At 37.3% G+C, this 12,336-nt stretch overlaps 1 protein-coding gene across 1 annotated transcript; it reads left to right on the forward strand.

The window, feature by feature from the left end:
* The first annotated feature begins 3,606 nt into the window (after positions 1–3,606).
* Positions 3,607–4,539, forward strand: LOC138152318 (olfactory receptor 2T29-like). Its single transcript, XM_069076012.1, has one exon. The coding sequence runs from the start codon at positions 3,607–3,609 to the stop codon at positions 4,537–4,539; it is 933 nt and encodes a 310-aa protein (XP_068932113.1).
* The last annotated feature ends 7,797 nt before the right edge of the window (positions 4,540–12,336 follow it).

Below are 12,336 nucleotides of genomic sequence, written 5' to 3' on the forward strand. Positions count from 1 at the left end.
ACATAGCACACTTTCTAAATGTATTCTTAGTTTCCACAGACCACTTTGGTAATTTTCCTGAGAGTTTGTTAAAAGTTTTCTCTGCATTTGGAATGGAGAAAAACATCACTGGTTTTGTCTTTGGAAATAGCTGTGAATGTCTCCAATTTGCATTATAGAAAACCAACCTCTGGTTATTTTTTTGCTTTAAAGGAACTGGAGTAGCATAAAGTTTAATTGTCTTATGCATATCAATGTAGAATTGGTCAAATCCCATGAACCATTTTAAACAAAAATGTCTAGGTTAGAATTTGAGACAGATGCTCTTTTAAGGTGGGGGAAATGAAATGAAGAAATCACCTATCACTGGCAATATTTTTTCAAGTTTGGAGGAAATTTAACTGTAGAGACATGGAATTGTAGAATGTCATCACTAAAAGGGTTCTGAAAGTTGATATGTCAAGCTTCATTTTTTACAGATGAAGAAATTCATAGAGGAAATAAAGACCAGATGAGAAGTATATAGGCTCATGGTTAAAAATATCATAGGTGAATATATTTTTTATAGATTCATTCAAAGACACATGAATTTCTGTTAATATGTAAATATTTTTGTGGACACAAGTCCTTCTACCTTGAAGGTATTTCATAATTTATATATTCATTAATCTGAATTAAAGCATCATTTTTATGCCTATATTCTGAAGTAGCAAATTAGGAATTTCTGTGAAATAAGTATTTTCAACATACAAATTGCCTTTCTATATTCATTTATTTTTGAGAGGCAATCAGGGTTACATGATTTGCCTGGGGTCACATAGCTAGTAAGTGAGACCTAATTCAAATTCAGGTCCTCCTGATTCCAGGGCTGGTGCTCTATCCACTGTAGCACCAAGCTGCCCAGAGAGATAATTTTAAACCAAACCTATTTTTTCCTGTATTATTTATTCCATTTCATAATTCTCAGAGGGTTGGTCAAAACAAGCTGAGAGTTATGTTCACTTTTTCCTGTGAGAACCTTTAAAGTTATAATGTTAATTAGTTTAAAGCAGTTCAGTATGAGAGAAAAATGGTTTTAATTCAATTTGATCCAAACCAATTCTATTCAATTACAGCATATCTGTTATGCAAGGCACTGCTTTAAGTGCTGATGCTCAGAAAGAGGAAATAAGTCCAAGAATCTTAAATTCAAATAGAGAAGATAGCATAGAGATAACTGTAATACAAAGCAAAAGGTGATCTACACATCAGATCCAGAGAAGTCACAGTGACCTGGAAAAAAATTCCCTTTAATTAGTGGGGTCAGAGAAAGATGAGTAGAATATTTTAAAGTATAGCTAGAGTTCAGAGGAACCAAATGATTTTCATAGGCAAAAACTACAGTGCAGTGGGGGAAAATAATGAATCAGAGAATTCAGAGGATCTATGCTTGAATTATAATTGCTTTGCTGTATATGCTTTGCTGTGTTGCCTATTTAACAATGGGCAAATTAATAACATTCTTTCAGATCATTTCATAATTTTAAAAACAGTGATTAAGCCAGGTGATTTTAAAGGTGTCTTTTGGCACTAAGGACATACTACTTAGTCTAGTACTTAGTACTTAGTCTCAGTCTTAGTACTTAGTACTATGTCTTAGTCTTAATACTTAGTACTATGTCCTATAGGGAAGGGTACATTCCTGGCATATGGTCTATCATGAACAAATGCACATTCATGGGAAAAGCTAAAAGTGCTTAAAGAGTGATAAAGAATTTTGTGAATTGGGTTGAGAGAAATAGAAGTATCTGTGTCTTAAGTGGTGTATACAGTGATTGACCTGAAGTCAAGAAGATCTATGTTCCAATTTAACCTCAGACACTTACGAGATGTGTGTCCCTGAGCAAGTCTCTTAACCACTGTCTGCCTTAGTTTCCTCAACTATAAAATAGGGATAATAATAGCACCTACTTCCTAAGGTTGTTTTGATGATCAAATGAAATATTTGTATCTCATATCCTTTATTTATTTAATGGTTAGCCTAGTGCCTGACATATAGTAGGTGCTGAATAAATGTTTATTTCCTTTCTTCTGCAGATCCTTCTCTATGATTATGGAGTTGTTTCCCTTCCTCCCTTCCTCCATCTTGATTTTGACTTCAAAGATATGTAAAGAATTTCTGTCAACATGAACAGATCCTTATAAGACCCTTCTTCCTAGTACACTTCTGACCACCAGGGCACTGATTTTTTTTTAACGCTTTTTATTTTGTCAATCCACAAGTGTGTATTATTTATTTACTATGTGTCACTCACTGTGCTAAGCTGGGGATGCAAAGAAAGGCTTCCTCATACTGTTAATGTGGGAGATAGCATGCAAATAACTAGGCATATACAGCAGTAGATGTAGTAGCAGAAAAGAGTATTAGACTCTCAGAAGGGAAGGCAGTAGCAACTGGGGGGAACTGGGGAAGGCTGAGTTTTGAAGGGAACCAGAGAAAGTAAGAGTTAGGTAGTTAGGAGAGAGATTATTCCAGACATGGGGGATGGTCAATGTAAATACAAGGAGAGAGGAGATGGGATATTGTGTGTCAAGAATAGTACTCAGGACAATTTAGCAGGGTCAAGAGATAAAGAAGATCTGAAAGGTAGAAAAGTGCCAGGTTATGAAGAGGTTTAAATACTAAACAGAGGACTTTTTATTTTGTCATGGAAGAAATAGGAAGACACTGGAATTTACAGAGTAGGGGGGTTACTTGGTCAGAGTTAAGCATTAGGAAAATAACTTTGTCAGTTGAGTGGAAGATAGAGTAGGGAAAATCTTATGGCAAGACAAATTTGAGGCTATTGCAGTAATTCAGGTGAACATCTGGAAAAGGAAATGATAATGGCTTCAACTAGGATGTTGAGTGATAGAGAGAATGGGTCCTATATAAGAGATGTTATGAAAGTAGCAACTACAAGATTTGGCACTGTGCCGTAAATATGGGGGAAGTGAGAGTGAAGAGTTCAGGACAAGATGGAGGTTGTGAAAGAGTTATGAGAGTACAGTTACTATGTGCTCGACACTAATACAGAAGTTTTGAAAAGGGAAGCATAATGAATTCCATTTCAGGCATATTGAATTTGAGATGTTCATGTGACAAAAATGAAAGGAAAATGAGTGTTTCTATAATGTTTTTGGTGATGTTTATCTCCGGCTACAGAGTTCATCTTGAACACTCTTTTATATAAGAATAATCTGGAGGGGTGGCCAGGTGGCACTGTAAGAGTGCTGGCTCTGGCATTGGGAGACCCGGGATCTGTCCTGACCTTAGATACTTGGCACCCACACGAAAAATAACTGGCCTCGTAACCTTGAGCAAGTTACTTAACCCTAATTGCTTAAAAAAAAAGAATAACCTGGTAGAATCCCAGGGTTTGAAAATGAATGAAGATGATAAATTTCTATCCAAATAGCTTCAAGTTAGATTATCTATATCATAGATCGATGATTCTTCTCTCCTGTTAGCAAAAATACATCTCTGCTCCTGTTAGAGAAATCTATGCCATATCTTTCCTTCACTAAGAGATGATCTATTATTTATGTGTAAAGGACAGAATATAACATCTTTTGTTGTTTTGTTTAATCTTCCATAGGTTGGGTGACATGAAGCAAACAATGTGGTTGGAGAATCAAACTTTGGGGACTGATTTCATCCTGTTGGGGCTCTTTAGCCAAAGCAAATACCCTACTCTCTTCTACTCACTGATATTCATTATTTTCATAGTAGCTCTAATTGGGAATGCCACTTTGGTTCTTTTGATTCAAAGTGACCCCCACCTCCACACTCCCATGTACTTCTTCATCAGTCAACTTTCCCTCATGGACGTGATGTATATCTCTGTCACTGTGCCCAAGATGGTGTTGGATCAGGTGAATGGGATTCATAATATCTCAGTCCCAAGCTGTGGAATCCAGATGTTCCTTTTTATAACACTTGTGGGAGCAGAGTTCTTCCTTTTGGCAGCCATGTCCTATGACAGGTATATGGACATTTGTCACCCTCTCCGCTACCCCATCCTCATGAACTATAGAGTTTGCATACTCCTAGTAATTGTTTGTTGGTTCTTGGGCTCCATTGATGGTTTCACACTCACTCCTATTACCATGAACTTCCCATTTTGTAAATCTCGAGAGATCCAACACTTCCTCTGTGAGGTCCTTGCCTTGTTGAAACTCTCCTGCTCAGACATATCATTCTATGAGACTGTCATGTACCTGTGCTGTGTACTTATGCTCCTCATCCCTGTCACAGTTATTTTAAGCTCTTACTCCCCTATTCTCCTCACAGTATATAGGATGCATTCAGCTTCTGGTCATAGGAAAGCATTTGTCACATGTTCCTCCCACATAACTGTTGTTATGCTCTTTTCTGGAGCTGCTATCTATAACTACATGCTCCCTGCCTCTTATCATGCTGCTGAAAATGATATGATGGTGTCTGTCTTCTACACTATAGTAACACCTGTTATAAACCCTCTCATCTACAGTATCATGAATAAAGATGTCACAGCAGCTTTGAAGAAAATGTTGTGGTAAAAGCTGGTTTTAGCTAATTTTCAGAAATGAAATATGGTCTCCAAATACTTAAAAACACTCCATATCCTTTTATTTATTATTGGTTCATCTTATTCCTATTGCCCTCTGGTAAATAAGCATCTCCCTCACTTCCCTGTCCTTCCAAATTAATTTCCTCTCCTTGAGAATTTTTGAAACCTTTTGGGTTAATATTTTCCTAGTTTAGTATAAAAATCCTAGACATTTAAGTTAGAATATAAGGCTTTGGCTTCTCTACCCACAACTTATTAACTAGGTTACCTTGAACAAATGACTGAAAATCTCTGAGACTTGGTTTACTTTTCTCTCCAATGTTGTATTAAAGAAATAGTAATTAAATACCTAAAAGGTGAATGGGACAAGCATGGATTTATCAAAAATTGCTTTTACTCAACTCACCTCAGAATGTGCAATCTTCAGGACTCTCTCTGATGTCTCCAGGTAGAGTCTTAGCTGTGGGTATGATGCTGGTTAACATCTATGCCACTTGTTGCCTGCTGTTGCTCTCCAGGGCTTCCAAAGTCCTCACTCTGGGCTTTGATTTTAAGTTTTTTTTTTCTTTAGTAAGTCAAACATTTAAGTTTAGTATACTGTAACTGTTTCTACTTCTATGTCAAATTAGTCACTTTCTTTATTCACTAATACTGATTATTAATTAATCATTTGTAACCTCATAGTTGTTTTGTTAAACTAATAAATAAATAAAATGACTTGTTAGAGCCCTTACCTTATACACTTTGTGCCCTCCTCCAATATAAGATAATGTAATCATAATCATTGTCAAGGTAAGTCTAGCATTTGAAATGGGCAGTTTGTGTAGGCTGATATACAACGATAATTTGAGGCTGCCTAGTATAGGTTTCCTATGGATATAATAGTCACCCACCCTGTAAGTGCACTGTTGAATATATGTCAAGGCTGAGCTTCTCAAAAGACCAGTCAGGAATTTTTCATGAGGTCAGTCATAGTGCGTCCCAAATCTTCAGATCTAGAGTGAAGGAGAGTATTTGCTGTCAGAAGCATGGTCTTCCTCTGAGTAAAAACAATTCCCTTCAGAAAGCACCATACTGAAGATGTATTGCTACAAAGAGAATTCTTGCAGAAGATCATGGTTCTCTGGCTTCTGCAGTTGAGTATCTTATGAGAAATCAATGCACATTAAAGATTAAGAGAGACATCAGAAGCAAGCTACCTTCTCTGTTATCCTAATATCTAGTCAGTTGTGTCATGTCCTTCAACAAGTTTCATTTGGATAAACAAGTTGCTTGTTTGACTCTGCTTTTATTTTTCACCTGTGAAAATTTGAACCCTTAGCAATTGGTGATGATTGCATAAGTGAAAAGCAATCTTAGTTTGGCAATGGAAATTCCTTCCTTGACTCTTGATTTGCCTTTAAATTACACAGATAAGGTTTGCTATTGTGCATTTTTTCAGCCATGCTTGTAGAGCTCAGACCAAGGTTATTAGACATCTATCATCCTTAAAGGGAAAAAAGCTATTAATTCTCTATTTAAACCATCAACTAGGAATTTTTGCAGAACTGTGGCTGTCATTTTAAAAAGAACCCAAGAGGAGTGGCTAGGTGGCACAGTGAAAGAGCACTGGCCCTGGAGTCAGGAGCACCTGAGTTCAAATCCAACCTCAGACACTTAACACAAAAACTAGCCATGTGACCTTGGGAAAGTCACTTAACCCCATTTGCCCTACCTTCCCCCCTCCAAAAGGCAAAAAATAAAAAAATAAAAAAGAACCCTGCACTTACTTTAATTGTATTCTTTTAGATATCACAGATAATAGGATTGCTTATATTTGAGTGGATTCCCTGGCTCCCTGAGCATCTTGGTGGGCATCAAACTGTTAACAATCAAATGGGTGGAGCACTGCTGATTGTGTTAAACTTAATTGAGGAAAATTCCATATCAGATGTATGCAGTTTCTCTTTGTACCCAGTTTAAGTAACCTTAGGGCTTAAAAAAAAGAATATTCTGGGAAAAGGCCCATATGGATACTTTGAATGCCTAGGTGAAATGCTCCTAACCTCTGGTGGAAAACAATCTAATATTTGTTTAAATAAAACAATCCTGAGTGCAAGTAGCAATGATAAACAGCAAATGCACAATATTAAATTAGGTAACTAAAAAGTAAATTATATTTGACGGTATTGTGATTCATTTGGTTTATAAGAGACTGTGTGAAATACAACTCAAGCTTAAAAAAAATCTAGCTTCTCACTTTGGGGTTGTGAGAGGAGGTAGGAAAATGGATGTAAGGGTTGGAGGTGAAGGGGAAGCTGGTTAGAGAAACCACAATTTAAGGAGACATGTGCAGGTTCTCTTAGTGCCCAGTTTAAGTAACCTTAAGGCTTAAAAAAAAGAATTTTCTGGGGTGACCAAGTGGAACACTTAAGGGTTAAGTCACTTAACTCCAATTGCCTTATATTCTCCCTCCAAAAAGCAAAAACAAAGAACATTCTGGCAAAAGGCCCATATGGATACTTTGAATATGAATGCCTAGGTTGGATGCTCCCAACCCCTGGCAGATAACCATGAAACATTATTTATATAAACCAATTCTGAGTACAAGTAGCAATGATAAATAGCAAATGTACAATATTAAATTAAGTAACTGAAAAGTAAATTATATTTGACTGTGTTGTGATTTATTTGGTTTATCAGAGGTTAAAAAAAAGTAGCTCCTCACTTTGCAGCTGTGAGAGGAGGTGGGAAAATGGATTATAAGTGTGGGAGGTGAAGGGGAGGCTGATTAGAGAAACCACAAGTTAAGGCAATGGCCTGTTTTCCTGCATAGTGACTTTCTGGAGAAAAATTTTTAAAATTTGGACCATGGTTCCAAATAGGTTAGCTAACTATTATATTAAGGCACCTAGGTGGCATAGTGGATAGAGTGTTAGGCTTGGATTCAGAAAGATCTAAGTTCAAATCTGACCCTCAGACACTTATTAGCTGTATGACCTTGGGAAAGTGACTTCATTCTGTTTGCCTTAGTTTCCATATTTGTAAAATGACCTGGAGAAGGAAATGGCAAACCCCTCCAGTGTTTTTGCCAAAAAAACTCTAAATGGGGTTGCAAAGGATTAGTCACTATTGAAATGAGCAAATGGCAACAAAACCTATTGCACTAATACTATGATCTAAGACAACTTTGAAGGACTTATGATAAAAAATGCTATCTATCCCCAGAGAAAGAACTGATGGTTTCTGAATACAGATTGAAGCATACTTTTTTATTGTCTTTATTTTTCTTGAGTTTTTTGTTTGTCTATGTTTTCTTTTACCACATGACTTATGGATATGTGCTTCATGACTATACATATATAGCTTATACAGAATTGTGTGCCTTCTTGATGGTGGGGAGGGAGGTGTCAGAAGGAAGGAAGGGAAAGAATTTTGAACTCAAAATTTTTTTATGTGTCTTTTTTTTAAAAAAATTGTCAGTTTTCAGCATTCACTTTCACAAGATTTTGAGTTCTAAATTTTTTCAAGCCCTCTCCCCTCCCCCACCACAAGATGGCATGCTTTCTGATTATCCCTTCTCCCAATTGCCCTCCTTTCTCTTACCCCACTCCCTTCTTTTATTCCCATCCCCTTTTATTGTCCTATAGGACAAGATAGATTTCTATACCTTGTTGCCTGTATATTTTTTTCCAGTTGCATGTAAAAACAATTTTTAACATTTATTTTAAAAATTTTGAATTCTTAATTCTCCTCCTCCCTCCTCACCTGCTTCCATTGAGAAAACAAGCAATTTGATATAGATAATACATGTGTAGTCATGCAAAACACTTCCATAACACTCATGTTGTGAAAGACTAATTATATTTCCCTCCATCCTCTCCTAATCTCCATTTATTCTATTCTCTCCTTTCACTCCATCCTTACTCAAAAGTCTTTGACTCTGATTACCCCTCCCCAAGTCTGCCCTCCCTTCTTTCATCCCCCCTCTCTTATGCCCTTCCCCTCTACTTTCCTGTAGGGTAAAATAAGTTTCCATACCTAATTGTGTGTATATATTATTCCCTCCTTGAGCCAATTCCAAAGAGAGTAAAGTTCACTCGTTCCTTCTCACTTCCCTTCTCTTCTTTTCTAATGTAAAAGCTTTTTCTTGCCTCTTTTATGTGAGATAATTTACCCCTTTTTATGACTCCCTTTCTCCTTCTCCCAGTACATTCCTTTCTCATGCCTTAGTTTTATTTTTTAGCTTTCATCCTTTCATATTCAATTCACCTTGTGCCCTCTGTCTATATGTATATTCCCACCTACCACCCTAATACCGAGAAAAGTCTCATGAGTTACAAATATCGTCTTTCCATGTAGGAAAGTAAACAGTTCAACTTTAATGGGTCCCTTATGATTTCTCTTTCCTGTTTACCTTTGCATGCTTTTCTTGAGTCTTGTATTTGAAAGTCAAATTTTCTACTCTGTTCTGGTCTTTTCATCAAGAATTCTTGAAAGTTCTCTATTTCACTGAAAATCCATTTCCCCCCCTGAAGGATTATATTCAGTTTTTCTGGGTAAGTGATTTTTTATTTTAATCCTAGTTCCTTTGACCTCTGGAATATCATATTCCAAACCCTCTAGTCCCTTAATGCAGAAGCTGCTAAATCTTGTGTTATCCAGACCGTGTTTCTACAACCCTTGAATTGTTTTTTTTTTTTTTTTCTGGCTGCTTGCGATATTTTCTCCTTGACTTGGGAATCCTGGAATTTGGCTACAATATTCCTAGGAGTTTTCCTTTTGGGATCTGTTCATGAGTTGATTGGTGGATTATTTCAATTTATATTTTACCCTGTGGTTCTAGAATGTCAGGATAGTTTTCCTTGATAATTCCTTGAAAGATAATGTCTAGGTTCTTTCATCATGGCTTTCAGGTAGTCCGATAATTTTAAAATTATTTCTCCTTGATCTACTTTCCAGGTCAGTTGTTTTTTTTAATGAGTTATTTCATGTTATCTTCTAATTTTTCATTCTTTTGGTTTTGTTTTATAATTTCTTGATTTCTCAGAGTCATTAACTTTCATTTGCTTCATTCTAATTGCTACAGAAATATCTTCTTCAGAGAGCTTTTGGACTACCTTTTACATTTGACCAATTCTACTTTTTAAGGCATTCTTCTCCTCATTGGCTTTTGGAACTCAAAGTTTTAAAAACAAATGTTAAAAATTGTTTTACATGTAACTGGGTAAAAATAAAATACCAAATAAATATTTAAAAAGTTTCTACTTGTGTGGCTTTGAATGAGTTTTGTTGTAGATTGATTTTGTGGTGCTTATGGGGCATCCAGTTGGGAATGTCCAATAGGGAATTGGAGATGTGTGACTGTATCTCAGGAGAGAGATGATTAAATAATTTGGAAATTATCTGTACCAAAGTGATAATTAAATGCACTAGCAACTGATGGGATTACCATTACAGAGAGAGCATAGAGAAAGATGAGAAGAGGACCTAGAACAGATCTTTGTGGTACACTTACAACTAGGGGAGTTAGAGATAGCTTGTGATGCCAGCAATGTCAGCAATGCAGACTAAGGAGAGTTCAGAATAGTAGGGAGGGAATCAAGTGAAAGCAATCATAAAATATTAGGAAAGAGAGAGTATCCAAGAGCGTGAGGTGATCAATAGTAAAACATGGTACAGGGGCAGCTAGGTGATACAGTGAACAGAGCACCAACTCTGGAGTCAGGAGGACCTGAGTTCAAATCTGGCCTCAGAAACTTAACATTTACTAACTGTGTGACCTTGGGCAAGTCACTTAACCCCAACTGCCCTCCAAAAAATAAAAAAACATGGCACAGAATGTTTAAAACATTGAAACATTAGACTTGACAATTAGAAGACCATGACGTCTTTAGGTAGAGAAGTTTCAGTTAAGTCATAAAGTTGGTAATCAGATTGTTATGAATTGAGAAATGATAAGAGGGAAAGTGGAGACAAGAAGTGTAGATAAATACACTTTTTATTGGACTTTGACTATGAAAGGGAGAAGATACCTAAGATTTTAATTTGAGGATATATAAGGGACAAAGGAGAATTTTTGTTCTGTTTTGTTTTTAGGATGGGGAGAATAGGGGTCATCTGTGAGCAATGAGAAATGAGGGTAATAAGAAGTGGGTGATATAACATTTCTATTTAACTCAGTGTGTTTAAACCCACCTCCTTTCCCCTTTCTCCTCAGTGCCAGCATATAGAGGGATCACCTGGGCAGTATAGTTAAGTCAGACACTTGGATGAGCCAGAAGAGGAAAGATCTAGGTAATACCTTCAAAACCACATTCTCAACATCAACCCTGGGACTTGGTTGTTAAATAAACTTTTCTAATTTTTCTTTAAATATAGCTAGAAAAGAGAAAAACCTCACCAATCTTCTTATTTTATTCTTCTAAGTCTTAATTTCATTAAAAATTTCTTTGTTCTTCTACATTACCAGTTTTCTCACTGATAAGAAACATAACAGTATATTTTCTAAGTAAGTTCTCGGTTTTCCATGTTGCTTCACCCTTTAGGGATTTAATTCCATTTTCCTCTACATTTTAAGTGGAAAATAATATTACAAATCTAGCTCCATTGGAAATTTTTCTAAATGTTTCAAATTTTCATTACAGAAAATCAATCTCTAGCTAATTTATTTTCATGAAAGAGACTTATAGGTAAGTAGCACAAAGCTTAGTTGTTTTGTAATTCTGAATATGGAAATAATCAAATCCATGAAACTTTTTTTTTTAAGTGATGGTATGTGGGACAAAACTTCGTTAATGCACTGTGGGTGGAACTTTCAACTGATGTTGGGAGCGAAGGCCTTAGGGCCAAGCACCCTTCCCCCGTAAGAAAGCCACACCCCCGAATACCCTGTCCTGAGAATCGGCGGACCGAGAAATGTACCAGATGTTCTAACCGCAGAAGTTTCGTTGCTACGTTGCTACAACCATAGAAGTTTTGGTTGTTACCCATGGAAACCCCCCTCTCTCCCCCCTTTCTCTACTTCCTCATCCCCCAAGAGTATATATTCTTTGCTTTAGCATAATAAAATCAGGCCTTGACAAAAACTGGCTTGGTCTCACTCTTTCTTTCCCACCCATTCCTTTGCAGGCTGGGTCCCCCTCGACCCCACAAATAACTTGGTCCCACTGGATGGGACAAGTGGCGCACAACGTGCGGCCCGAGGCACGGACCCTCGCCAGATGGACCAGTACCTAGAAGAGAAGTCGTCGTGACCCCTTTGTTTTCGGTGAGAAACCCCCCGGCTGCAAGAGCCCCCCGGCTGTAAGAGCCCCCGTTCTCGGTAAGTTGAATTCGTCCGTCTCACATTCATGGGTCAAAAATTATCTAAAGAACAGGTCTTTATAAAGGACCTTAAATCATTACTCAGGGAAAGGGGAGTTAGAATTAAGAAAAAAGATTTAGTAAAGTTTTTTTTTATTTGTGGATAATGTTTGCCCTTGGTTCATTGTAAATGGGCCAGAGATTCACCCTGACAAGTGGCAGAAAGTTGGTAAAGATCTAAACAGAAAATTACAAACAGAAGGTCCGGAAGCGGTCTCTGCGACTGTCTTCTCTTATTGGGGCCTCATCAGAGATATTGTAGAAGCAGCCCACAAGGACCCAAATAAGCAACAATTACTGTCAGTCGCGGAATTCTGCCTCCGCCCCCTGTCCCGAGCAGCCTCCTCGGCCTCCTTGCCCCCCGCCGGAAAAGAGCCCTCTCGGCCCCGTCGATGGTAATAGACATGCCCGTAGCCCCGAGACGACCCCTCTATCCCCCCCT

Source organism: Petaurus breviceps, unplaced genomic scaffold (assembly GCF_028583685.1).
Source record: "Petaurus breviceps papuanus isolate PSGF00001 unplaced genomic scaffold, PetGlider_PUasm1.0 90925, whole genome shotgun sequence".
Lineage (NCBI taxonomy): Eukaryota > Metazoa > Chordata > Mammalia > Diprotodontia > Petauridae > Petaurus > Petaurus breviceps.

Excerpts from the sequence above, each read along its gene's own strand:
- LOC138152318 (XM_069076012.1), top strand. The coding sequence starts at position 3,607 with ATGAAGCAAACAATGTGGTTGGAGAATCAAACTTTGGGGACTGATTTC.